Below are 27,364 nucleotides of genomic sequence, written 5' to 3'. Positions count from 1 at the left end.
AGCCGGAACCAAAGTTTCAGCCGGCTGTTCTACACGGAGAGCTTTCAGCACGGACCGGAAGTGCCTTCTTGTCCAAAGTTTTTGTTGATGGAGGCGCGCGACCGGAAACTGACGAAACTACAAACCGAGCAAAGTTACTAAGTAACGATAAGTAACGATAAGTAACGATAATTAATGTTAATTAAGATTCATTATTATTCATTTCTACTCGGACTCTCTGAGCCATGGCGGCCAAACGCAAGTCTGACGTCACCGTTCCCGCCGAAGAGAGTGACCAGCTGCTGATCAGACCTCTGTGAGTGACCGAACCGAACCGAACCGAGCCGAGCTCAGACTGACTGATCAGACCTCTGTGAGTGACCGAACCGAACCGAGCCGAGCTCAGACTGACTGATCAGACCTCTGTGAGTGACCGAACCGAACCGAACCGAGCTCAGACTGACTGATCAGACCTCTGTGAGTGACCGAACCGAGCCGAGCCGAGCTCAGACCGAACCATTCATCTGTGTTTGTTTACCGTCTGTGTGATCAGGTTCATAAAGTCACAAAGTCACAAAGTCCATTTTCCTCTGAGGCTTTACAATCTGTACAGGGAGTGACACCCTCTGTCCTTAGACCCTCGGTTCCAGTGAGGAAACACTTGCCCACAAAAAACTTTAACAGGGAAAAAAGGTGGAAGAAACCTCAGGAAGAGCCACAGAGGAGGGATCCCTCTCCCAGGACGGACACAGTCCCCCTGCAGTCTAATCCTATGGCAGCATCACTAAGGGATGACCTGAGCCAGCTCTAACTATAAGCTCTATCAAAGAGGAAAGTCTTCAGTCTACTCTTAAAGGTGTTGACCGTGTCTGCCTCCTGAACCCAGAATGGTAGTTTGTTCCACAGAAGAGGAGCCTGATAGCTGAAAGCTCTGGCTCCCAATCTACTTTTGGAGACTATAGGAACCACAAGGAACCACAAGGAACCACAAGGAACCCAGCGTCCTGAGAGCGCAGTGTTCTAGAGGGGTAGTTAGTTTAACGTTTGTTTGATGTTTGTTTGACGTTTGCAGAGGAGCCGGACAGGAAGTGGGACGATCCTGCATCATCCTGGAGTTCAAAGGTCGAAAGATCATGGTGAGGTCACATCACATCAGCTGTTTGTGTGTGTGTGTGTTTGTAAGTGTGTGTCTGTGTCTGTGTGTGTGTGTGTGTGTCTGTGTCTGTCTGTGTGTGTGTGTCTGTGTGTGTGTGTGTGTGTGTGTGTCTGTGTGTGAGTGTGTGTGTCTGTGTGTGTGTGTGTGTGTCTGTGTCTGTCTGTCTGTGTGTGTCTGTGTGTGTGTGCGTGCACGGTAACCTCAAGTCTGTCTGTGTGTGTGTCTGTGTGTCTGTGTGTCTGTGTGTGTGTGTGTGTGTGTGTGTGTGTGTGTGTGTGTGTGTAGCTGGACTGTGGGATCCATCCTGGTCTGGAGGGGATGGACGCTCTGCCGTACATCGACCTGATCGACCCGGCTGAGATCGACCTGCTGCTCATCAGCCAGTGAGTCCAACAAGCCACGTGATTGGCCCGCAGACGTCACCTGACTGATTTATTCAAGTCCTGTGACGATGAGAGACTTACCTGCTGTCTCCTCCCTCTCAGCTTCCACCTGGACCACTGTGGAGCTCTGCCCTGGTTCCTGCAGAAGACCAGCTTCAAAGGACGCACCTTCATGACCCACGCCACCAAGGCCATCTACCGCTGGCTGCTGTCCGACTACGTCAAAGTCAGGTAGGACTACAACAGGTCAGGTAGGACTACAACAGGTCAGGTAGGACTACAACACAGTCAGGTAGGACTACAACGCAGTCAGGTAGGACTACAACAGGTCTGGTAGGACTTACAACAGGTCAGGTAGGACTACAACAGGTCCGGTAGGACTACAACGCAGTCAGGTAGGACTACAACGCAGTCAGGTAGGACTACAACGCAGTCAGGTAGGGCTGTGTGCATGCGTGCACGCCTACGTCACGCCCGTCTGTCCATTGAAAGTGAGTTTACACGCGCACGTTAGAGCTCTGATGTCATCGTATAGACGCTGTACGTGTTTTTAGCGTGCTGGCATGAAATGGCCTCATAACGCGGCGTCCGGTCTCTGCAGTAACATCTCAGCGGACGACATGTTGTACACGGAGACGGACCTGGAGGAGAGCATGGAGAAGATCGAGACCATCAACTTCCACGAGGTGAAGGAAGTCGCCGGCATCAAGTTCTGGTGTTACCACGCCGGGCACGTCCTGGGAGCCGCCATGTTCATGATCGAGATCGCCGGAGTCAAGGTCTGTCCGAGTCGACAAGTCCAGATGGGCCCGGTTCATAGTCTGACCCCATGTTCTGGTTCTGGTTCTGGTTCTGACACCTCGTCTCGTTTGTGTAGCTGCTGTACACCGGAGACTTCTCTCGCCAGGAGGACCGACACCTGATGGCAGCCGAGATCCCGAGTGTGAAACCAGACATCCTCATCACTGTGAGCCGCCCAACTTTATTTAAACAGTTTATTCAAACAGTTTAAACTTTATTTAAACAGTTTAAACTTTATTTAAACAGTTTAAACTTTATTTATAATGTTTAAACTTTATTTATAATGTTTAAACTTTATTCAAACAGTTTAAACTTTATTTATAATGTTTAAACTTTATTTAAACAGTTTAAACTTTATTTAAACAGTTTAGTGAAGTTGTTTCAGAGATTTCTGAAATAAACATTGATGTGATGATTTCAGAGCAGTGTTTTGGACGTGTGTTTTTACATGAAGCTGAGCAGAGAGAGTGAAATGACCGACACAGTTTGAAGACGTGAGAGGAAAAGTTCATGTCACAAACACACAATGATCATCAGACTGTAAACCCGTCTCATCTGTCTGTCAGGAGTCCACGTACGGGACTCACATCCACGAGAAGCGAGAGGAGCGGGAGGCTCGCTTCTGTAACACCGTCCACGACATCGTGAATCGGGAGGGTCGCTGTCTGATCCCCGTCTTCGCTCTGGGTCGAGCCCAGGAGCTGCTGCTGATCCTGGGTGAGGCGAGATGAAGCTTCTCACGTGAACCAGCGCTGACGGTAAAGAGTTAATGTTGTTCTGTGTGTTGGTGTCACTCAGACGAGTACTGGCAGAACCACCCGGAGCTCCACGACATCCCCATCTACTACGCCTCGTCTCTGGCCCGGAAGTGCATGGCCGTGTACCAGACCTACATCAACGCCATGAACGACAAGATCCGCAAGGCCATCAACATCAACAACCCCTTCGTCTTCAAGCACATCAGCAACCTCAAGGTCAGTGAGCGCGCTCCGTCAGCCGCCCTGTCGCCGTGAGGTCACAGGTTTGAGTCCGTGTCCTCCTCCTCGTGGTTTCAGAGCATGGACCACTTCGACGACATCGGCTCCAGCGTGGTGATGGCGTCTCCCGGGATGATGCAGAGCGGCCTGTCCAGAGAGCTGTTTGAGAGCTGGTGCACCGACAAGAGGAACGGAGTCATCATCGCCGGGTACTGCGTGGAGGGAACGCTCGCCAAGGTGGGTGCAGCGCCGAGCTGATGCATGCTGGGAACTCACAGGAAGTACCACGGCACGGCAGGAAGTACAGCAGAGTTTATTTTGTTTCAGCACATCATGACGGAGCCCGACGAGATCACCACCATGTCCGGGCAGAAGCTTCCTCTGAAGATGTCCGTGGACTACATCTCCTTCTCCGCGCACACGGACTACCAGCAGACCAGCGAGTTCATCCGAGCGCTCAAACCGCCGCACGTGGTAATCACATGACCCGAGCGCACGCTGACATCACACACGTTGAACTTTTCACACACTGACGCTCATGTTCTGTTCCTGTGTCTTCAGATTCTGGTCCACGGCGAGCAGAACGAGATGGCCCGTCTGAAAGCGGCTCTGATCCGCGAGTACGAGGACAACGACGAGGTCCACATCGAGGTGCACAACCCGAGAAACACCGAGGCCGTCACGCTCAACTTCAGAGGAGAGAAACTGGCAAAGGTTCGTCTGAAACACGTCACTCATGTTACGTCACGCCACGCCACGCCAGTCATGTCACGCCGCGACACGTCACGCGACACATGACGTGAGTTACGTGACATGAGTGACGTGACGTGACATGACGACGTCACGTCACGTCACGTCATGTCACGCCACGTCACGTCATGTCACACTCTGTACAGCCGTGTTAACTCCCAGCATGCTCTGCTGCAGGTGATGGGCTCTCTGACTGACAGGAAGTGTGCTCAGGGTCAGCGGGTCTCTGGGATCCTCATCAAGAGGAACTTCAACTATCACATCGTGACGCCGTCCGACCTCTCAAGTCAGTGAAAGGTCCCTGAACACATCTCTGCGCTGCGTTCAGGTGCCGTGGTTTTCCTCATTGTTCTCTGTCGTTCAGACTACACAGATCTCAGCATGGGCACCGTGACGCAGACGCAGGCCATCCCGTACACGGGACCCATCTCACTGCTCGTCAGTCAGCTACGCAGCCTCGCAGGTGAGTCGACGACGTCAAACACTGCAGCTCACCTGAACACCTCGACTTCCTGTTTGTCAGTTTGTCACCTGTAAAAATGAATCAGTCTTAAGGTCAGTGTGTGTTTTCATGCTGCAGGTCGACTGTCGCGTTCCTACAGGAGCCCCGAACAGACAAACTGAACTTAGATTAAATGAGGCGAGGGGGTTCCAATCAGCAGCAAGACTTTTTATATACGCTACGATTAAAAATGTCAGTAGGTGTGAATAGGATCGCAAAGGGGCGGAAAGTTTCTGGAAACTTTCCATGGGAAGTTAAGCTTGGGAATATTTAAACAAAGTGTATCACATCCAAACATGAATCTATATTATTTAGTCCACCAGCTCACGTGTGTGTCTTCAACAGTCTCTGTGTGGTCCAGGTACAGAAATCACCTGTGCAGGTAGGGGGTGTGGCCTCAACAGCCCTGCAGTAAGCAGTGTGCTATGAGCAGATATTCACCTGCAGGAAATCTGGTTGTTTTAGTCAAGATGGTGCTGAAATATATTTTCCACAACTATATTTAAGTTCCCTGTTAAAAGGCCGACCTTTAATTTAGTAAATTCACAGTTTATTCCCATAAATTCCCATGGAAAGTTTCCAACTTAGAAAAATTTCCAGAATTTTGCAGCCCCAGGTGTGAAAATAACGATTTAAGTACAATTTAAAGTATGTTTAGTTTCTTTAAGCGTCAACTCAGAGGAAAATTCAGAGGAAATATTGTACTGTGACCTTTTTAAATTTGAAGTTTTATTTTCTTAAAGTTTTATTTTCTTTGAACTTTCAAACATCTTGTCAGTAAATAAACTTGTAGTGTTTAATTAAAACATGTTTTACAGGCGTCTGTTTTCTTTCTATATAAATAAAATAATTTTTTTCGGGATGTGAATTCTTTCCCAGGTTTAGTTGAATGTCGTCTGCGTAGAGACGTTTGCAGTCAAACCTTTAGAAACGGTTCAGAGTTCCTCTCCTCAGCGTGTCGAGTGTTCGCTGTGTCTGTGTTTTCAGGTGACGTGGAGCAGGTGGACGGCGCCGAGAAGATCACCATCCGGATCTTCAAGAGCATCACTCTGGTTCATGAAGCCGGCATGGTCGTGTTGGAGGTCAGACACAGAAGAAGAAGCAGAATTAAAGTGTGCTCTCAAATCAGCTTCAGCTTTGTCATTTGTTTGTTTCTTTCGGTCCTCAGTGGATCGCCAACCCGCTCAACGACATGTACGCGGACGCCGTCACTACGGTGGTCCTGGAGGTCCAATCCAACCCCAACGCCCAGAAATGTACGTAAACAAAACTCGACACTTTCAAATGATGAACAGAAACTTTGAGTAACGTTTGACTGTTTCAGTTCTTGAAGGGAAGAGAGAAGCGTTCGACATGGACGTGTTCGTGGAGAGACTGGAGCTCATGCTGCAGTAAGTACACAGAATCTGTGCAGATTTCAAAATAAGAGCCTTTAAGAGTCTAAACAAAGGAACCAGCAGACATCCGGTCGACGCCGCTAACGCTCTCTGTCGTGTGTCACAGCGACATGTTCGGAGACGACTGCGTCAACTTCAAGGACGATAAGAACCCGAGTGTGACGGTGGACGGAGTCACAGCGTTCATCAACCCAGAAACCAGAGTGAGTACAACCGTTAATGAGCTGCCGGTTTCAGAGGTTCTGCTCGGTCCGGGCTCCTGATGCGGTTTCGATCCACTAAGGAAGGAGGCGTGGGTACTCATCCGTAGATACAAACCGTGCTGACCTCTGTCTCGTCCTGCAGGTGGTGTCGTGTTCAGAGGATGAGTCTCTCAGGGAGATGGTGGAGGTCGCCATCCACCGTCTCTACGACGCCCTCAGCCCCACCTGTGATGTTTCGAGCAAGGTGTGCGGCGGTCACCTGTCGGTGTTACGTGACCTCCACGCGGAGCCGCCGGTGACGGACTGATGTTCGAAATATTGATCTGTGACAAAGACGAACTTTGTTTGAAACCTGATTCCAAAGGAATCTCATTTTGTACCTGATTCACCTGGAAACTAAAAATGTTTCATCATGAGAATAAACGTTTGTCAGACAGCTGATTACTCACATTTCTAAATATGTAAATTAGGCGTCTGATGAAACCTGGAAAAAATAAGAGCTCTCGACATGAACAGTCAGTAAAGCATTTTATTTTGAAAGGGCAGAGTAAACACAGTGACGTAAAAAACAAACAAACACGTAACGTGAATAACACGCGATCGTCTGCGTAGAACAACACTCTTTAAATACCACAGAAGAAGAAGGCACGCGCAGCTCTGATTGTCATTTCAAAATAAAGTTACAACAGTTTGGCTTTTTAATTACAAAATAAAATGACACTTAACAACAACAACAACAATAATGAACAGTCAAACCTGAGAGTTTATTTTTGTTATTTTTCAAAATAAAACGTTGGCGTTCAAAGCAGGAAAACCTCCGTCTCGATCCACTGACCCGGTTCTGCTCGAGTTCTTCTGCCAGAGGAAAGTAACAAAATACTCTGAAGTACTCGAGTACTTCCTTTTAATGTTGCTTAAGTTTCAGGGTGAAATACTTTTATTTTACTTTTTACTTCCTGAAGTACTCGAATACTCGAAGTACGGCCGTCGTTCACTGGAGGAGGTAACGTGTCTGTGAGGACGTTCAAGTAGGAGGTGACGCGTTTAATTCAACGGAACGAAAACAACCATTGCAGAGTAACCGAGTATTTTTACAGAGTAACCGAGTATTTTTACAGAGTAACTGAGTATTTTTACAGAGTAACTGAGTATTTTTACAGAGTAACTGAGTATTTTTACAGTGTTGCTGTTTTTTGGTTCACTTCTGTAAACAATAAAAAAAATATTTGGACGTGAATAAAAACAAAATAAATAATTAAATAATTAAAATGAGTTTAACGAGCGCAATGTAAAATATTTCTATGTATTTATGTGATTTGATTTATTTTGAACTCTTTGGGCCTCCGTACCTTCAAAAAGTTCATTTGAACGGCCGCACTGCAGCGACCAATCAGATCGCTCAAACCTCCATGAAGAAGTTAAATGGATTGAGACAGACAGCGAATCAGGAGAGGGGGCGTCCCTGATGAAGCCCTGAAACTGATCCAGGTGAAGAAAAGTTAATGTAACAAAGTTAGAGTCAGAATTTAACGAGGACGGAGAAGTAAGTCTGACCTCGTTACGTTAGCTCATGAACGCGTTAGCCTAATTAGCCACACGTGTTGACGTAAACGATAATATAACGTTCAGAGAACGTTTTCTTGGTTTGGCGACTCGCCGTGAAGCAGCGCGGCATCATGGGAGTTTTACCTGCGTCATGTTTGTGGAGGAAAGACATCACCTGACAGGAAAGACTGTCCGAGGATCTTTAATGGTTTGACAGGCGTGTCCTCGTGTGGACAGGCGTGTCCTCGTGTGGACAGGCGTGTCCTCGTGTGGACAGGTGTGTCCTCTCAGCACTGTGTCTCCTTGGTGTCGATCTGATGTCTCCTCAGTCTTCTCGCCTTCTCGCTGCGACTCGTCACACTTTTCTCCGTCAGGTCCTCGAAGGATCGCTGAGTCGCCCCCGCCGGTCGGCCAAACGCCTCCTCCAGCGCCTCCTCGTCCAGGTGCGAGTCCAGGCTGGGGTCCTCCTGGATGGTGGCCATGCGGGGGCTGTCCAGAGGGGGGCCGGGCGTCGGGTCGGGCAGAACCGGAGGCGTGCTGGTCTGCTGAGGACCGGACGGCTGGAAACGCAGCCCGGCGGAGGCGGCGCTGGTCGTGGTGGGGAAGGTCGGCGGTTTGAAGATCCGGACAGATGCAGACTCCAGGCTGCTCAGCAGCTCGGCATTCTGGGAAAATGAACAGTCTCAGTCAGAGTGACGTCATCGACCCGTTAATAAATATATAAATATATAAATATGTAAATAAATATATAAATATAAATGTAAATATAGAAATACACTCACGCTGGGGAAGAACAGGGACTTGGTGTTCTGCTCGTACTGCTGGTCCAACTTCTTGTCCTGAAAGTACAGAAGTGTGTGTTAGCATTGCAGCTGTGCTTTGAGTCCGGTCCGGTCCGGTCCAGCACAGACCTCTGTCCTTCATGTATGTACAGACGTAGTGACGTGATGACCCACCACACAGTAGACCAGGATGCTGAAGGGGACCCAGAAGAGCAGGGAGAAGGCCACCACGGAGCCCACGATGTTATCGGCCAGGAACTTGCCGAACGTGTTGATGTCCAGTTTGTCGATGAAGTCCCACAGACGCTCCACCACGTCCTGCACCTGCTTCATGCACTTCCCCTGCAGAGACACCGCCGTCACACCTCTGCTGCAAACCCTCAGGACCAACACAGCTGATCTCACTCACCGCTCCGTCACAGAAGCCCACGGTGCACGGCTTGCCTTTCCGCAGGAACAGGAAGCTTCCTGATTGGTCCTGGTACGGCGCGCAGACGCCGGCGCTGCTCCGACAGCAGACTTTACAGGACGAGTTGGTTTCTGCAGAGACAGAGAGAGGACGCAGTGAGCAGCTGGCTGCTGTGCGAATGTTGTGAACTTCAGCGACGCCTCGTACCGTTGCAGGCGCACGGCTGCAGCTTCAGGACGGCCTGACAGAACGGAACACACTCCCCGCTCGAACACTCGCCGCTGTCCAGACACACCGTCTTATCCGGAGCGTTCTCTGGAGGAGGACACTCGCTGCTGTTTCCTGTCCACACAAACACAGCAGACCAATCAGACGTCACACGAGCGTCCAAACAACGAGCCATCGCCACAAACCTGTTGGAGCTCACCTGTGCAGTAGGAGTGGCCTTTACAGGTGGCGTCGATGGGCTCCTGACAGACTTCACCTTCAGACTCGAACCTGCAGTTTTTACAGCACGCGCTGTTCCTGTCACTGAACAGAGGACAGGTCGTCAGCGAGCTGCATACATTACTGACCGAGGCGTGTGATTGGCCGGTTGGTGTCAGACCTGCACTGTGCTCCAGCTCGCAGCCTGCAGTCGGTGGTGCAGCAGAGGTCGGAGTTGATGTGCAGCAGACCTGGGTCGCACTCCTCGCCCTGCTCCACCCGAGAGTTCCCACAGACGTTGATGTTCCTCCGCCTGAAGCAGGACGGAGCCTTCGACCGGAGGCGCTTCACGATGGAGCGCTTACTGCAGTCTGAAAACATCTGGACACGTTCTCTGTGCGTTAGATCAACGTTAGGGCACGTTCTCTGTGCGTTAGTAAACGTTAGGACACGTTCTCTGTGCGTTAGATCAACGTTAGGACACGTTCTCTGTGCGTTAGTAAACGTTAGGACACGTTCTCTGTGCGTTAGATCAACGTTAGGACACGTTCTCTGTGCGTTAGTAAACGTTAGGACACGTTCTCTGTGCGTTAGTAAACGTTAGGACACGTTCTCTGTGCGTTAGATCAACGTTAGGACACGTTCTCTGTGCGTTAGTAAACGTTAGGACACGTTCTCTGTGCGTTAGATCAACGTTAGGACACGTTCTCTGTGCGTTAGTAAACGTTAGGACACGTTCTCTGTGCGTTAGATCAACGTTAGGACACGTTCTCTGTGCGTTAGTAAACGTTAGGACACGTTCTCTGTGCGTTAGTAAACGTTAGGACACGTTCTCTGTGCGTTAGTAAACGTTAGGACACGTTCTCTGTGCGTTAGATCAACGTTAGGACACGTTCTCTGTGCGTTAGTAAACGTTAGGACACGTTCTCTGTGCGTTAGTAAACGTTAGGACACGTTCTCTGTGCGTTAGTAAACGTTAGGACACGTTCTCTGTGCGTTAGATCAACGTTAGGACACGTTCTCTGTGCGTTAGTAAACGTTAGGACACGTTCTCTGTGCGTTAGATCAACGTTAGGACACGTTCTCTGTGCGTTAGTAAACGTTAGGACACGTTCTCTGTGCGTTAGATCAACGTTAGGACACGTTCTCTGTGCGTTAGTAAACGTTAGGACACGTTCTCTGTGCGTTAGATCAACGTTAGGACACGTTCTCTGTGCGTTAGTAAACGTTAGGACACGTTCTCTGTGCGTTAGATCAACGTTAGGACACGTTCTCTGTGCGTTAGTAAACGTTAGGACACGTTCTCTGTGCGTTAGATCAACGTTAGGACACGTTCTCTGTGCGTTAGTAAACGTTAGGACACGTTCTCTGTGCGTTAGATCAACGTTAGGACACGTTCTCTGTGCGTTAGTAAACGTTAGGACACGTTCTCTGTGCGTTAGATCAACGTTAGGACACGTTCTCTGTGCGTTAGTAAACGTTAGGACACGTTCTCTGTGCGTTAGATCAACGTTAGGACACGTTCTCTGTGCGTTAGTAAACGTTAGGACACGTTCTCTGTGCGTTAGATCAACGTTAGGACACGTTCTCTGTACGTTAGTAAACGTTAGGACACGTTCTCTGTGCGTTAGATCAACGTTAGGACACGTTCTCTGTGCATTAGTAAACGTTAGGACACGTTCTCTGTATGTTAGGTCAACGTTAGGACACGTTCTCTGTACGTTAGGTCAACGTTAGCCAGCACCTTGTTGTTGACGTGGTCTCCGCTCACGGCGATCGGGTACATCACGTACTTCCCTCCCTGCTCCTCGGGTGGAGCGCAGTACGGGACGTTGTCCGGGTCGTGTTCAGCTCCGAAGTTATGACCGAGCTCGTGAGTCGTCACCAGGTCGGCTTCCTGTGGAGACGATGACATCATCACGCCATGTTACGACTCGTTAACAGAACACATGGTCACGTTAGAAACTGAGTGCGTTACGTTAACGCAACACTCGACACAGCATCAAGTTAGCTTCTCTCTGATTGGTCGCTGTGCTGTTAGCTTCTCTCTGATTGGTCGCTGTAAACCAACCCACCTTGGTCAGGATGGTTTTCCCATAATTCTTTGTGCTGGTCAGGCCCGTGTTCAGGTAAATGTTTCTGTGTCCGTGTGAAGACGAAGGACACGCTGCAACAAGACAGGAAGTGAAACTGGAGTCAACAGGAAGTGAAACTGGAGTCAACAGGAAGTGAAACTGGAGTCAACAGGAAGTGAAACCTTTGGAGCAGAGTCCTCCGGCGATGTCCGGTTTGGACGGAGCGACGTACGCGAGGCCGAGAGTTCCTTCATCAAAGTCCTGATACGTGAAGAGGTGAGCGAGACACACGTTAGACGCCTTCTCCGCGATGTCCACACTGAACTGCTGCAGGACACAAGGAGACAGGACACAAGGAGACAGGAGACAAGGAGTCAGGAGACAAGGAGGCAGGAGACAAGGAGGCAGGAGACAAGGAGGCAGGAGACAAGGAGTCAAGGAGTTAGGAGACAAGGAGTCAGGAGACAAGGAGGCAGGAGACAAGGAGTCAGGAGACAAGGAGTCAAGGAGTTAGGTGACAAGGAGACAGGAGACAAGGAATCAGGACACAAGGAGACAGGAGACAAGGAGTCAGGAGACAAGGAGACAGGAGACAAGGAGACAGGAGACAAGGAGTCAGGAGACAAGGAGGCAGGAGACAAGGAGGCAGGAGACAAGGAGTCAAGGAGTTAGGTGACAAGGAGACAGGAGACAAGGAATCAGGACACAAGGAGACAGGAGACAAGGAGGCAGGAGACAAGAAGTTAGGAGACAAGAAGTCAAGGAGTTAGGTGACAAGGAGACAGGAGACAAGGAGTCAGGTGACAAGGAGACAAGGAGTCAGGAGACAAGGAGTCAAGGAGTTAGGAGTCAAGGAGTTAGGAGACAAGGAGACCGGTGACAAGGAGACAGGAGACAAGGAGACAAGGAGTCAGGTGACAAGGAGACAAGGAGTCAGGAGACAAGGAGACAGGAGACAAGGAGTCAAGGAGTTAGGTGACAAGGAGACAGGAGACAAGGAGTTAGGTGACAAGGAGACAGGAGACAAGGAGTTAGGTGACAAGGAGACAGGAGACAAGGAGACAGGAGACAAGGAGGCAGGACGTGATGTCATCAGGTCACCTCCAGCAGCTTCTTCACGTCCCACACGTCTCGTCCTTTGGTCGGACTTCCTCTCATGTTGAAGTGACTCTTTCCTGGAGCGACCGGCGTCGGACTCTTCTCGATGATGATCTGACAGAAAACATCAGCTACGTCAGCTACGTCAGCTACGTCAGCTACGTCAGCTACGTCAGCGTCCCCTCTCTGTTTCCAGCTTCCTGTCCCATCATGCACCTCACCTGTTGGATCTGGACGCCGTAACCTTTGAACTCGTCGTCCCACGTGGTGTTCCTGTAGATGTCGTCCACGCGATCGATCAGTTCAATCTGAAACACAGTGATGGAGGTGAAGGTGGAGCTGACGGAGGACACACTGAGGCTTCATGATGGAGGTGTTCTCACCAGGTAGTTTAAGGTGGTGCTCTCCTCCTCACGGCCCATGTGTTTGAAGAAACGATGATCAGCCACCAGCAGCAGAGGACAGGTGTTCTTCAGGTGATCATACACCTGACGCTTCCCTCTGGACACTGACAGGTGGAGACAGGTGGATAACAGAGAACTCAACACTTCCTGCAGCAGCTTCATAATAAAAGCTTTTGATTTATTTATCCATCAAATAAAGAGCTCTGCATTTCAGATTAAAAGCTCTGCATTTCAGATTAAAAGCTCTGCATTTCAGATTAAAAGCATGCAGTCAGTGAATCAGATTTTTCACAGCGTTCAGGTGGAGGTTGTCCTCCCCCTCGTCATGGTCGTACTGACCTTCTTCCCGTCGCTCCTCCGTCGTAGCTGCCTTGACTCCGTCAGGGAGGAGGTGTCCGGGGTCAGAGGTCACGTAGCCGCAGACTGAAGGCTGGTGCAGCCGGCTGAGGTTCCTGATGTCCTCTGAGCGGTAGACGAGCAGACGACCATCAGGGGGCGCTGACGTGAACCTCCACAGAGGCTGAGCGGAGAGAAGAAGCGTTACAGGTGGAGGTGGTGACGTGGTTCAGACGTTCAGGTCGTCTCTTTACCTCGATGTTGTACTCGGCCTCCTCCGTCAGGATGTGAGCCGAGAACTCGTGGTCGTCGATGTGAGCCTGGACTCGAGAGTTCTCCTCCCCTGGAACACAAACAAACGTCACCGTCCTCGCCTCCTCGCCTCGCCTCGCCTCCTCGCCTCGTCTCCTCGCCTCGCCTCCTGATCTTACCAATCACGTGTCCGGTAAAGTAGTTGTGTCTGTTGACCGGGTAGCTTCGCTCTCGTCCGTCCTCGTCCACGATCACGGCTCTGAAGTCCTCCGTGAACAGCTCGTTGTTGGTCCTCAGGTAGAGTCTGAACTGCCTGTAACACACACACACACACACACACACACACACACACACACACTCTGTGTTGTCACCGTGTTGTGACAGTGTGTGATCATCGACCTGTGTGAACGTTCTGACCTCTGCAGGGCGTCGAAGCTCAGCAGCTTCTCCACGTGAGTCTCCGTTTGGACGTCGCGGCGGCGGACAGAGTGCGCCTGAAGGCTGGAGAGAGGCAGCACGTCGAAGTCATCGAGCATCGACCTGAGAGACGCTGCAGAGGACCAGAGCTAACGTTAGCGCTGTTTGATAGCTGCTGTTAGTTCATGTTAGCTGCTGTTAGCTCAGTCTGTTAGCTCATGTTAGCTGCTGTTAGCTCATGTTAGCTCAGTCTGTTAGCTGCTGTTAGCTCAGTCTGTTAGCTCATGTTAGCTGCTGTTAGCTCATGTTAGCTCAGTCTGTTAGCTGCTGTTAGCTCAGTCTGTTAGCTCATGTTAGCTCAGTCTGTTAGCTGCTGTTAGCTCAGCTGGATAGCCATTGCTCTGTTAGTCATGTGCGTCTGGTTAGCTCATGTTAGCTCAGTCTGTTAGCTCATGTAGCTCAGTCGTTCGCTGCTGTTAGCTCAGTCTGTTAGCTTCATGTTAGCTGCCGTTAGCTCATGTTAGCTTGCCGTTTTTAGCTTCATGTTAGCTGCTGTTAGCTCCAGTCTGTTATTTTTTATGTTTAGCTCATGTTTTTTTGTTAGTCATGTTAGCTCACTGTTCTGTTAGCTCATGTTAGCTGCCGTTTAGCTCATGTTAGCTGCTGTTGCTCATTTAGCTGCTGTTAGCCTCAGTCGTTGCTCATTTAGCTCAGTTTGTTGCTCATGTTAGCTCATGTTAGCTGCTGTTAGCTCAGTCTGTTAGTCATGTTAGCTCAGTTTGTCAGCAGCTTCTATGGACATGGATGGCAGAGGAGAGAGAGTGAAGAGGACGCTGACGGAGGAGCGAGAGAGAAAAGGGGAGAGTGAGCGAGCAACGAAGCCGCCGGACAAGAGTAAATGTGGGACTACTTTTAGTGGTTTGGTGAGAGCTTGGTGAAATAAAAGGCTATGAAAGACAGACGCCGAGCTGGGACTGAACTTGCTGCTGGACTAGGCATTGAGATCAGCTGCTGCTGGTTCTGGTTTCTGGTTCTGGGCTGACTGCTGCTGGACTAGGCAGTGATATCAGCTGCTGCTGTTGGTTTGGTTCTGGTTCTGGGCTGATGGCTGGACTAGTGCAGTGAGCTCAGCTGCTGCTGGTCTGGTTTGGTTCTGGACTAGTCAGTGAGATCAGCTGCTGCTGGGGCGCTGGGCCTGATGATTGGCTTGTTAGCAGAGTTGTCAATGTAATCAGAGTAGTAAATACCGATTACAGCTGTAGTCATGGTTACCACAGAGGTGTCATAACTATGATGTAATAATCACATATAATGAGATCTGACGTCAGGACACTTTAAAAACTTATGTGGTTGACTCATTACGGTGTTCCGTACGTGTCGGTGACTTGTTGCCGTCGGGCCGTTAAGCAGACGTTATTAAGATGACGTGTTTACCGGACTCACGGTGACGGTCCTCCGGCAGGGAAGGCGGGAAACATGGCGGCCTGCGCGAGCGCGGCGCAGACGAGGAGGCGCAGAGCCGACATGTTGATCTGTGACGACACAGGTCAAAGTGTCCGCGCGGGAAAACAAAGTTCAAAAACTGTCTCCACGACTCGGACTGACGTCAGTCTCCAAGACGAAGTCTTTGCTGTGCGTGGAAAACACGCAGGAAAAGTCCGCAAAAAACCAGGAAGAAGCACCGCCCCGCCCGCCCCGCACACACCCGCGAAACAAGCCAGCTACCGCCACGACAGCGGGCGGGGAAGCCGCGCGGAAAACCTTCACAATAAAAGCGTTCAACAAGGAACTGACATTGTGTGTGTGTGTATATATATATATATATTATATATATGATTATATATAATATATATATATATATATATACTATCTATTTATATATAGTTTTAAAAGTGATTAAAATGAATAAAGAGGACAAAAGAAGACACCGCAAACTACTAACGACTAGTCCACAGGATGCAGGCTGGAAGCAGAATTTTCAAGATAAAAATACATTTTAATAAAAAATATAAACAGAGCATGTTAAATTCAAAATATTTAAAAATGTTAAATCAAATATAATTCAAAATAAAAATAAAATGAGAATTTATTTGTTTGACTGTTTTTGTTTCTCTGCACTTTTAAATCAGTCGTCATACTCATACAGTCATAAATATCAGTGTTTATCGTTTCAAATATTGCTATTGTTATTGGTTTAAAATATAAAACTCTAAGAGCGCTCAGGGTGAGCTTTATTTTGAAAGTCTGTGTTGGTGTGGTGCTCTTATTGTGGTGACCTTGACAAGTGAGAATTTAAAAAAACAAACAAAAACCTGAAATTTGATTTAAATTCTATTTAATTATTTGATTTAAATGAAGAACAACTCGTCTGTTGTCCACCTCATGTGACACACACACACACACAGACACACACACACACACAAACACACACACACACACACACACTATTTTTTCCATGTGATCTCATCAAATCTTTTTTTACTGACAGACAGCGTGGCGGGAAAATCTCAGAGACATAAACAAAACAATGAGATAAATATGGTTACGTAAACAGAATAATTATAATAATTAAATAATTATAGTTACATTTGATAAATCATGTGTTACATCACTGAACACAGGTGAAAAGTAACTAAGTACATTTACATTTACTCGAGTACTGTTGCAGTGCAGTGGCAAGAAGATGGTAATGTTAGTGTTAATAACAGTATATGACAATAATAATAACAACAACAATTGTGTGCAGTGTGCAGTCTGTAGTGTGTGTACAGTGTGCGCAGTGTGTGTACAGTCTGCAGTGTGTGTACAGTGTGTGCAGTCTGTAGTGTGTGTACAGTGTGTGCAGTCTGTAGTGTGTGTACAGTATGTACAGTCTGCAGTGTGTGCAGTGTGTGTACAGTCTGCAGTGTGTGTACAGTGTGTACAGTCTGCAGTGTGTGCAGTGTGTGTGCAGTCTGCAGTGTGTGTGCAGTCTGCAGTGTGTGCAGTGTGTGTGCAGCCTGCAGTGTGTGTGCAGTCTGCAGTGTGTGTACAGTCTGCAGTGTGTACAGTGTGTACAGTCTGTAGTGTGTGTGCAGTCTGCAGTGTGTGTGCAGTCTGTGCAGTGTGTGTGCAGTCTGTAGTGTGTACAGTGTGTGCAGTCTGCAGTGTGTGTGCAGTCTGTGCAGTGTGTGTGTAGTCTGCAGTGTGTGTGCAGTCTGTGCAGTGTGTGTGCAGTCTGCAGTGTGTGTACAGTCTGTAGTGTGTACAGTCTGCAGTGTGTGTGCAGTCTGCAGTGTGTGTGCAGTCTGTAGTGTGTGTACAGTCTGTAGTGTGTGTACAGTCTGCAGTGTGTGTGCAGTCTGCAGTGTGTGTGCAGTCTGTAGTGTGTGTGCAGTCTGCAGTGTGTGTGCAGTCTGCAGTGTGTACAGTCTGCAGTGTGTGTGCAGTCTGTAGTGTGTGTGCAGTCTGTAGTGTGTGTACAGTCTGCAGTGTGTGTGCAGTCTGCAGTGTGTGCAGTCTGTAGTGTGTGTACAGTCTGCAGTGTGTGTGCAGTCTGCAGTGTGTGCAGTCTGTAGTGTGTACAGTCTGCAGTGTGTGTGCAGTCTGTAGTGTGTGTGCAGTCTGCAGTGTGTGCAGTCTGCAGTGTGTGTACAGTCTGTAGTGTGTGTGCAGTCTGTAGTGTGTACAGTGTGTGTGCAGTCTGTGCAGTGTGTGTGCAGTCTGCAGTGTGTACAGTCTGTAGTGTGTGTACAGTCTGCAGTGTGTGTACAGTGTGTAGTGTGTACAGTGTGTAGTGTGTGTACAGTCTGTAGTGTGTACAGTGTGTGTGCAGTCTGTGCAGTGTGTGTGCAGTCTGCAGTGTGTACAGTCTGTAGTGTGTGTACAGTCTGCAGTGTGTGTACAGTGTGTGCAGTCTGTAGTGTGTGTACAGTCTGCAGTGTGTACAGTGTGTGTGCAGTGTGTGTACAGTGTGTGCAGTCTGCAGTGTGTGTGCAGTCTGCAGTGTGTGTGCAGTCTGCAGTGTGTGTGCAGTGTGTGTGCAGTGTGTGTACAGTGTGTGTGCAGTGTGTGTACAGTGTGTGCAGTCTGCAGTGTGTGTGCAGTCTGCAGTGTGTGTACAGTCTGCAGTGTGTGTGCAGTCTGCAGTGTGTGTGCAGTCTGTGCAGTGTGTGTGCAGTCTGTGCAGTGTGTGTACAGTCTGTAGTGTGTACAGTGTGTGTACAGTCTGTAGTGTGTGTACAGTCTGTAGTGTGTACAGTCTGTAGTGTGTACAGTGTGTGTACAGTCTGTAGTGTGTACAGTCTGTAGTGTGTACAGTGTGTGTACAGTGTGTGTACAGTGTGTGTGCAGTGTGTGTACAGTGTGTGTACAGTGTGTGCAGTCTGCAGTGTGTGTGCAGTGTGTGTACAGTGTGTGTGGAGTCGGTGAAGTAGACGGAAGTCCGGGTTCGGACTGTGAGCGGCAGCAGAGAGCCGGAAAACGTTCACACCACCACCGGAAGTGATGTAAGAAGAAGAAGCAGCAGTTCCTCCAAACAAACATGTCACACGTGCGTCTGTGGACGAACTGCAGCTGAACGTTAAACGAACGTTACCGGGATGTTTGAAGCGAACATGGACGAAGAGTGGACGGTAACTTCCGCTCCGGCTAACGTTAGCTCCGCGTGACGTCATCAGGCTAACTGTTCAGAAACTTTATTGACTGTGTGTGTGTGTGTGTGTCTGTGTCTGTGTGTGTGTGTGTGTGTGTGTGTGTGTGTGTGTGTGTGTGTGTGTGTGTCTGTCTGTCTGTCTGTCTGTCTGTCTGTCTGTCTGTCTGTGTGTGTGTGTGTGTGTGTGTGTGTGTGTGTGTGTGTTCAGGCCGGGTACAGGGAGCCCTGTGTTCAGTGCTCAGCGGTGGATTGGGGAGTTTCAGACGAAGGTCGCTTCTACTGCAGGTCCTGTCACAACGTCATCGAGGTGAGGTCATCAGGAACACGTTTACCTGTTAGAGAACACGTTTACCTGTTAGAGAACATGTTTACCTGTTAGAGAACATGTTAGAGAACATGTTTACCTGTTAGAGAACATGTTAGAGAACACGTTTACCTGTTAGAGAACACGTTTACCTGTTAGAGAACACGTTTACCTGTTAGAGAACATGTTAGAGAACATGTTAGAGAACATGTTTACCTGTTAGAGAACACGTTTACATGTTAGAGAACATGTTAGAGAACATGTTTACCTGTTAGAGAACACGTTTACCTGTTAGAGAACATGTTAGAGAACATGTTAGAGAACACGTTTACCTGTTAGAGAACATGTTAGAGAACATGTTAGAGAACATGTTAGAGAACACGTTTACCTGTTAGAGAACATGTTAGAGAACATGTTTGAGAACATGTTAGAGAACACGTTTACCTGTTAGAGAACATGTTAGAGAACATGTTTACCTGTTAGAGAACATGTTTACCTGTTAGAGAACATGTTAGAGAACATGTTTACCTGTTAGAGAACATGTTTACCTGTTAGAGAACATGTTAGAGAACATGTTTACCTGTTAGAGAACATGTTTACCTGTTAGAGAACATGTTAGAGAACATGTTTACCTGTTAGAGAACATGTTAGAGAACATGTTAGAGAACATGTTTACCTGTTAGAGAACATGTTAGAGAACATGTTTACATGTTAGAGAACATGTTAGAGAACATGTTTACATGTTAGAGAACATGTTAGAGAACATGTTTACATGTTAGAGAACATGTTAGAGAACATGTTTACATGTTAGAGAACATGTTAGAGAACATGTTTACCTGTTAGACAGTCTCAGAGACTTTCAGGCTGTCTGTGGAGGTTTGACTGATCTGATTGGCTCGTGGTGCGTGACGTGGAACTCCGGGTTCCTAAAAGTTGAATCTGGATCAACTTCTCTCCCGCCTGCGTTGTGGCTGCTGGCTGTAAACACACGACCCTCACTGAAATGTTCCGGTCTGAACGCGCTAACGTGTGAATGTGTCCACTCGTCCTCAGAGGACCAGAGAGGTGGTGGACCCGACCTTCACTCCAGGCTCCTCCAGGGTCAGCACCATCGGCAAAGGATCCAGAACCAAGAAGACGGGTCGGTCCAGTCTGACATCACACGTTGACAAACATTTGTGTTCATGTTAGTGAGTCTGTAACAAACTGATTACTAAAGTGCAGATTAACGAGTCTTAATGAGTAATCTGTGTTTCAGAGCGAGGTCATCAGTGGAACATCTGTGAAGGTTTCCAGTTCATCCTGAAGAAACAGGCGGAAGCTCTGATCAGGCTGGGAGTCAGCCCACGACTGAAGGTTACTATGGAAACATGGACTGTTTAGACCGGACTAGACTGGTTTGGACTGGACTAAACTGGTTTGGACTGGCCTGGTTTGGACTGGCCTGGTTGTTGTTGTTTCAGGACGAGGTGCTGTGTGAGCTGTGGAGACTTTACCTGCAGAAGAGTGGACAGGCGTTCACAGATCGCCCGCTGACGAGCTTCAGGGTTAACGTGGTGAGTTCACTGTTCAGACAAAACCTCAGTAACTTTGTAAACTCAGCAGAGCTGATGTCTCTGTCTCTGTCTCTCTCTCTCTCTCTGTCTCTGTCTCTGTCTCTCTGTCTCTGTGTCTCTCTCTCTCTCTCTCTCTCTCTCTGTCTCTGTCTCTCTGTCTCTGTCTCTCTCTCTCTCTGTCTCTGTCTCTCTCTCTCAGCGAGGTCTGGACTCGGACTCGGAGAGCGCCGCTGAGTTTTCGGGCAGATCGGTGAGTGATACCGATGGAGAGACGGTCGCGTCGAGCACGGTCCTATCAAACGCAGGTGAGTTCAGAGCGTCGTGTCTTGGCGGACGTGTGACGGAGACGTTAAACGGTGGTTGTCGTCCACAGGCAGCTCCGTGGATCCACCGCCGTGCTCGGGCTCGTCGGACGCCGTCAGCTACCTGACAGCTCAGCAGTTGAGGAGCTCCAGTCTGATGACCATGAGGAAGACTTTGGCTCTGATCCACATCGCTCTGGTCTGGATCCGTGAGGCGCTGACGCTCAGCGACCTGCTCAGGTAACAACACATCAAAGGTGACTTCAGGGGAGGTCCTGGAGAGTCCTGGAGAGTCCTGGAGAGTCCTGGAGCAGTGAGTTGAGTGTTTGTTTGCAGGCTGGTGAATGAAGGTCACGTCCCGTACGTGAACGCCTTCGAGGAACTTCCTGATGAGATGAAGCTGGAAGGCAAAGATCACCTGATCTTCAAAGTCGAGGTGAGAGATCCTCCAGAACCAAAACTCAGTCAGTCCAGGTACCGTCAGTTCTGAAGTTCTGTTTGGTTCTTGGTCCCCTGCAGACGATCCCGTCCCACGAGTCCGTTCATAAAGAGGCTCAGGCTCTGCTCCACGTCCTGCAGCTGCCTCCTTTTCCTCCAATCAGCTGCCAGAGTCTGCTGCACCCGGCTCTGCTCAGCCTGCGATACCTGACCGAGCTCAACCTGCCCGGTAACAACACCGCTAATGCTAACAATGCTGACAGTGCTGCGACCCGCCGGGCTGATGCTAACTGCGTCCTGGACTTTGTTCTTCTCCGTCAGACGAGCTCCACCTGTGGGTCTGCAGGCTGATGGAGCAAGCGGGTCTGGAGGATCAGACGGTGCATACGGTCGACCCGTTAACTCTCTACGTCCTGCCACGCTACGGCGTTCAGACCGCCGCCCTCATCGTCGTCACCATGAAGGCCGTGTTCGGCGTGGACGACCTCACTGAGTGGTGAGTTCATGGTCGCTCTGAGAAGCTCCAGCTCGATTTGAAGCTAACGGTTTGTTTGTGTGTTTCAGGGAGTTCTCCGGTCAGACAGGTGAGCAGGACGACTCAGGTGAGCTTCACCTGCACACTGAGCGTTCACGTTTGTGCGTTTCACAGTTCGCTGAGTGTTGTTGTGTCGACCAACAGGAAACCTGTTCAACCTGAGGAGGTGGTACAAGCTGCTGCAGGCGGCTCTGATCCGAGCTCAGCAGAACAAAGAGCACGACACGGCCAGGTGAGGCACCGACACCTGCAGACGAGGATGATGATGATTGACAGGTCTACTAACGAGTGTGTGACGTCCACAGGAAACAGTGGCGATCCAAGAGAGACGTGTCCACGAGCAGAAACAGGAAGTGGGTCGCCGTGAAGAAGAAAAGTAAGATCAGCTCGAAACACGTCTGACTCGTGCAGACTGAGCTCAGTGTTTGAACATGAAGGACTGCCGATAGATGAAGTGTCTTCTGGTCCGGTCCGAACTAGGACAGACTGAAGCCTTTGCTGTGTGTGTGTGTGTGTGTACAGGAACAGCTGAGCAGGTTCAGATCTGTTTCGAGAGGTTGTCTTCTCGCCCGGCGGGCGTCGAGCGTATTGGCCCGTCAAGCTTCAGGTTCTGTTGGGGGGACGAGGACGGAGCGGATGGTCCCGGTCTGCACCACCTGACCCTGGATGGAGTTCTGACCCTGAAGCACGGCGTCCTGACGCCCTCTCACTCCACATACTGGCACCCGGCGCTGCAGCAGTGCAACTACTGGTAAGTGACAGAACCGGACTTATCTGTGACCCGGCAGGTGTGGACTGTTCTGATCCGGGTTCTGCTTCTTCTTCAGGCGCTGCAGGTCGCACTACTTGAAGTTCGAGCCGACGCTGCCTCGCATGTTCGTCTGGCTGCTGAAGCTCTTCAGCTTCCTGTTGGACGTGAAGCCGGCGAGCCTTTACGAGGAGGTGCTGAGGGTGGAGAGAAGAGTCTTCGGATCCAGAACACCATGGAGGAAGACCGAGACCAAGACCGAGACCAAGACCAAGACCAAGACCAAGACCAAGTGCAGGCCCAAAACCAAGACCAAGACTAGGCCTGAGACCGAGACCAGGCCCGAGACCAAGACCAAGACCAAGACCAAGTGCAGGCCCAAAACCAAGACCAAGACTAGGCCTGAGACCGAGACCAGGCCCGAGACCAAGACCGCAAAGACAGACAGGTGATGATGTGTGTTGGAGCTCAGGAGAATATTGAAATGTCGCGTTCCTGGCGGTGCATTCAAGGACCTGAAACTGAAGCACCGAGCAGGTCGACAGGCCTAACAGGAAGTCAGACTTTCAAAATAAAACACCCCGTGCAGATTTCATGTCTGATTCTCGACATGTAGGACGAACCAAAATGTGGTGAACGTCACAGGTTTGATTTCAGCCATCGGAACCTTGAAGACCTTTTCCAGGTCGGTTTAGATAAAATATGAAGAGTCACTACATAAATCAAATGTTGACGACGTGAGCTCAATAAAACTTTGTTTCAACCCTCCAGGAGATTCTGCAGCTCATCAATGAAAATATGAATCAAACATTAAATTTCATAAAGATCTCAAAGTGGAAACGATGACATGATGATGTCATCAGCTGCAGATGTTTTTGATGCTGTCATCGGTAAAGTTACAAATAAAGATGAAAGTGAAAAAACAGAAAATGATCTTTAGTTTGTTTTTATTGGTCATTCTTTGTTTTTCAGCTGATGAAGACAAAGAAACGTCAGAGACACAGTGAACAGCAGGGGGCGACACAGTGAACAGCAGGGGGCGACACAGTGAACAGCAGGGGGCGACACAGTGAACAGCAGGGGGCGACACACAGTGAACAGCAGGGGGCGACACACAGTGAACAGCAGGGGGCGACACAGTGAACAGCAGGGGGCGACACACAGTGAACAGCAGGGGGCGACAGTGAACAGCAGGGGGGACACACAGTGAACAGCGGGGGGGCGGGGGGGCACACATGATGTTTTTAACATTGTGTGTATCAGCACACAGACAGCTGACAAACTATTTAAAAAACATAACATGTAATTTTCTCTAATTATGAATTTAATTTTTTATAAAAGTGATTTGAATTATTTTGTAAAACTAAAAGCTGTTAATAAGCTGCTAATTAAAATGTCTCATTTCAGAGTTAGCTGTCACCTAGCGCTGTAACTAGCTAACAATTTCTATAGATTAGCTGGCTAGCCAAGTCGTTAACTAGCAGGCTAACTAGCAGGCTAACTAGCAGGCTAACAATTGACAGGTTAGTTACATAGTTAGCTAGTTAGCCTGCACTTAGCATTAGCTATTAGCTAGTGATGTAACTAACCAATTAACGATATCTGTTAATTAACATGCCAATTAACTGTTTTTCTCTGTAGCTGGTTAACTAGCAAGCTAGCTAGCAGGCTATCAGTTGATACAGATTAGTTAGCTACAGTTTTGCTAACATTAGCTTAAGATGTGACAGACGAGCTAACGCGTAGCTAACGGTAGCATAGTTCACTGAGGCTCGCTCAAAGATGATTGGAGCAGGGAGTGGAAGGGGCGGGGCTTATGAAGGATGACCTGATGACGACGTTTGACAGACAAACAACACTGTGACGTCATTTTTGACGTGGATCATGGACTCCTCAGTCACAGTTTGAACACTGAGGATTCTGTTACTTCAAATACTTTTACTCGAGTACCTGATCCGGTCTCTGTGGACGTCAGACATTTGTCCTCATGAATAATTCATCACGCTTTCTCCTTTAAATCCTCGCGAGACGACACTCGAGTCATCTGAGGACGACGCGCTAAAAATAATGTGTGTGGTGTTGGAATGAACCAGCCGCCCTGAACGCACCATCCGTGTGCTGAGGTGAGGGGAGGTAACTGCTCTGTAGTATCACCATGGCAACGTGCCCAACGCTCCGAAGTTACCTAGCAACAGCCGCAGCGTTTAAACAGGGACAGACAAACAAACCTGAGTGTGTGTGTGTGTGTGTGTGTGTGTGTGTGTGTGTGTGCGTGTGTGTGTGTGTGTGTGTGTGAGTGTGTGTGTGTGTGTGTGTGTGTGTGTGTCTGTGTGTGTGTGTGAGTGTGTATGCGTGTGTGTGTGTGTGTGTGTGTGTGTGTGTGTGATGTTTAAGATCATCAGTTGTTTCCTTTGAGCGGTAAAGATCCAGTTACCTTAACTGACCCAAAGAGGGAAAATCAGGTCAGCAGCCAGAGAACAAAGTCTCCTCCTGGTCTCCTCCTGGTCTCCTCCTGGTCTCCTCCTGGAGTCCTCCTGGTCTCCTAAAGGACTCCTCCTGGTCTCCTCCTGGACTCCTCCTGGTCTCCTCTTGGTCTCCTCCTGGTCTCCTCTTGGTCTCCTCTTGGTCTCCTCCTGGACTCCTCTTGGTCTCCTCCTGGACTCCTCCTGGTCTCCTCTTGGTCTCCTCCTGGTCTCCTCTTGGTCTCCTCTTGGTCTCCTCCTGGACTCCTCTTGGTCTCCTCCTGGTCTCCTCTTGGTCTCCTCCTGGACTCCTCTTGGTCTCCTCCTGGAGTCCTCCTGGTCTCCTCCTGCTCTCCTCCTGGACTCCTCCTGGTCTTCTCCTGGTCTCCTCTTGGTCTCCTCTTGGTCTCCTCCTGGTCTCCTAAAGGTCTCCTCCTGGTCTCCTCTTGGACTCCTCTTGGTCTCCTCCTGGTCTCTCCTGGTCTCCATCGCCTCACAGACATCCTCCGTGTCTTGAGGTGAAGTCACGAGCTGCAGTTCCTCTAACGTCCACTTGAGGCTCCAGAGCTGAGTCAGTCAGAGCTCACCTGTTCAGGTTGAGAGGTGGACACTTTGATTGACAGGTGGGCGGTTTATGATAATGCCTCATATTTAAATCATCGTGAGTCAGCTGATGACGTGTCTATGACATCATTAAAGCTCCAGAAACACGAATAACCAACACACACACACACACACACACACACACACACACACACAGACACACACACACACACACACACAGACACACACTCAGTACAAAAGGTTGTTTCCTGTTTGTGTGTGACAGGAAGTGGTCATTCATCAGTGCGGGGTCCGCCGTCAGGTCAGCGGACATGTTTGATCTGTGTGTGTGTGTTTGTGTGTGTGTGTGAGTGTGTGTGTGTGTGTGTGTGTGTGTGTGTGTGTGTGTGTGTAGCAGAGCGATACAGGAAGTGTTTGTCTGGAATCAGCCGCCTCAGCAAAGACACAAAAACTCCCATCATGAAAATATGAACTTACTAATGTTGGACAGGTGAGGGGGGACAGGTGAGGGGGGACAGGTGAGGGGGGACAGGTGAGGGGGGACAGGTGAGTCATTTGTTTTTGGCTTTTCTTTGGGTCTTATGGTCTCTAAACTTTCGTATCTGACTTTAGTCTTTGATTTAGTCTGACTTTTCTAGTCTCTGGATTTATAGTCTCTGAGTTAGTCTATAACTTTCAGTCTCGGTTTGGAATAGTCTATGAGTGTAGCTCTATAACTTAGGTTCTCTTGACTAGTTGAGTTAGTACTCTGACTTTAGTATATTGGCTTTTTTTTCAGTGATTGAGTTAGTCTATGAGTTTTTAGTATTCAATTTAGGTATGTTTTCCTGGTTCTTAGTCTCCTTGCGTAGGTTTTCAGTTCTCCTCCTTATTTACCTTCTCCCCTTCTACTCTCGTCTCCTCCGTCCTTTTATCCTTTCTCCCTTCGCTGTAGCTCTTCTTCTCCTCCTATTCTCTTTTCCTTTCTTCCTTTTCTCTATTCCCCTTTTTTTTTGATATCCCCGCCTCCCTCTCATCCCTATATCTTTTAGTCTGTCTCCCTCTGCGTTGACGTTCTCATTCTCATGAGTTGTCTATGTCTTCTTCCTTCTCACGCTATGCGTCTTCTTCGTCGCTTAGTTCTTTGATGTAGTTTAGTTCTTCTCCGCGACTTTAGTCTCTTGGCGCTTCCCTACTTACTTCAGTTTGTATACTGAGTTCGTATAGCATATCATTGTATCTATGTCTCTGACTTTAGTCCTTGAGTTAGTTCTTGATCTTCTCTGCTCTATACGCAGTTCGTGTCGAGTCTTCAGTCCATGTTCAAATCTTCTCAACTATACGATGAGCTACTATCTGGCTCTTAGTGATGATGCAGTTTAGTGTATAGTATGCCTTTAGTCCTTCCAGGCTTCAGTATTGAGTTTAGTCTCTAACTTTAGTCTCTGGCTTTAGTCTCTGAGTTTAGTATCCTAACTTTAGTCTCTAACTACTTTGTTCTGATTAGTCTGTGATCTTTGTTAGTTACAGAAACGTCTGATCGGGGATGTGTTATTTCCTCCAAAGAAAACAGAAACGAACCTCACTGACCAGGGACACACCCACACTGAGTATCTTTATGTGTGGTGTGTGTGTGTGTGTGTGTGTGTGTGTGTGTGTGTGTGTTTTGTGTGGTGTGTGTGTGTGTGTGTGTGGGTGGGCGGTCAGGGGTGGAGGAGGTCCAGGGTGGGTGGGGAGGTCAGGGTGGGTGGGGTCACTGGATAGTTGTCAGACTCCGTGTCCACTCTGCCACTGCAGTTATGTTGTGTGTAATCATCAGTATGTTTATGTTTGTTTTGTTCTTCACTTCTTTAACTCGTTACTGAAACCAGTTTATCTGACATATGAAAACACTTCACTCACAATTATCTGTTTTCTTCTTCTTAGCCCGTCCCCCCTCACCTGTCCCCTA

The 27,364-nt window shown here is 48.9% G+C and overlaps 3 protein-coding genes across 6 annotated transcripts; 2 read left to right on the top strand and 1 right to left on the bottom strand.

The window, feature by feature from the left end:
• Nucleotides 1-41: 41 nt before the first annotated feature.
• On the top strand, nucleotides 42-6,584 carry cpsf3 (cleavage and polyadenylation specific factor 3). Its single transcript, XM_027279293.1, has 19 exons — nucleotides 42-141; nucleotides 223-295; nucleotides 1,052-1,115; nucleotides 1,421-1,518; nucleotides 1,621-1,749; nucleotides 2,120-2,297; nucleotides 2,396-2,485; nucleotides 2,886-3,036; nucleotides 3,118-3,293; nucleotides 3,375-3,533; nucleotides 3,624-3,770; nucleotides 3,858-4,010; nucleotides 4,224-4,332; nucleotides 4,411-4,509; nucleotides 5,536-5,630; nucleotides 5,717-5,804; nucleotides 5,873-5,939; nucleotides 6,052-6,148; nucleotides 6,291-6,584. The coding sequence occupies exons 2-19, from the start codon at nucleotides 225-227 to the stop codon at nucleotides 6,453-6,455; spliced, it is 2,136 nt and encodes a 711-aa protein (XP_027135094.1). The 5' UTR covers nucleotides 42-141; nucleotides 223-224; the 3' UTR covers nucleotides 6,456-6,584.
• Nucleotides 6,585-6,853: 269 nt separating this feature from the next.
• adam17b (ADAM metallopeptidase domain 17b) lies at nucleotides 6,854-16,028 on the bottom strand. Its single transcript, XM_027279459.1, has 19 exons — nucleotides 16,011-16,028; nucleotides 15,327-15,492; nucleotides 13,893-14,025; nucleotides 13,655-13,788; nucleotides 13,478-13,566; nucleotides 13,227-13,407; nucleotides 12,867-12,991; nucleotides 12,705-12,791; nucleotides 12,487-12,597; nucleotides 11,568-11,712; nucleotides 11,386-11,477; nucleotides 11,055-11,207; nucleotides 9,492-9,691; nucleotides 9,312-9,415; nucleotides 9,092-9,226; nucleotides 8,885-9,015; nucleotides 8,650-8,817; nucleotides 8,476-8,532; nucleotides 6,854-8,358 (listed from the first exon to the last, which is right to left on the bottom strand). Exons 1-19 carry the CDS (start codon nucleotides 16,026-16,028, stop codon nucleotides 7,981-7,983), a joined length of 2,607 nt encoding a protein of 868 aa, XP_027135260.1. The 3' UTR covers nucleotides 6,854-7,980.
• A 2,240-nt stretch (nucleotides 16,029-18,268) lies between these two features.
• On the top strand, nucleotides 18,269-23,338 carry taf1b (TATA box binding protein (Tbp)-associated factor, RNA polymerase I, B). 4 transcript variants are annotated; one of them, XM_027279294.1, is made up of 16 exons: nucleotides 18,269-18,505; nucleotides 18,734-18,832; nucleotides 19,883-19,970; nucleotides 20,088-20,185; nucleotides 20,293-20,385; nucleotides 20,585-20,690; nucleotides 20,759-20,927; nucleotides 21,024-21,123; nucleotides 21,207-21,354; nucleotides 21,447-21,621; nucleotides 21,690-21,727; nucleotides 21,805-21,892; nucleotides 21,966-22,036; nucleotides 22,183-22,411; nucleotides 22,488-22,748; nucleotides 22,827-23,338. In XM_027279294.1, the coding sequence occupies exons 1-16, from the start codon at nucleotides 18,473-18,475 to the stop codon at nucleotides 22,858-22,860; spliced, it is 1,830 nt and encodes a 609-aa protein (XP_027135095.1). In that variant the 5' UTR covers nucleotides 18,269-18,472; the 3' UTR covers nucleotides 22,861-23,338. The 4 variants fall into 4 exon arrangements, 3 of the variants coding, with proteins under 3 accessions (XP_027135095.1, XP_019110221.2, XP_019110220.2); XR_003462458.1 differs by having other exon boundaries at nucleotides 18,270-18,505; nucleotides 22,488-23,093; nucleotides 23,180-23,338; XM_019254676.2 differs by having other exon boundaries at nucleotides 18,270-18,505; nucleotides 21,690-21,709; nucleotides 22,488-23,338.
• The last annotated feature ends 4,026 nt before the right edge of the window (nucleotides 23,339-27,364 follow it).

Source organism: Larimichthys crocea, chromosome VI (assembly GCF_000972845.2).
Source record: "Larimichthys crocea isolate SSNF chromosome VI, L_crocea_2.0, whole genome shotgun sequence".
Lineage (NCBI taxonomy): Eukaryota > Metazoa > Chordata > Actinopteri > Sciaenidae > Larimichthys > Larimichthys crocea.
This window is presented reverse-complemented; position numbering and strand designations above follow the sequence as displayed.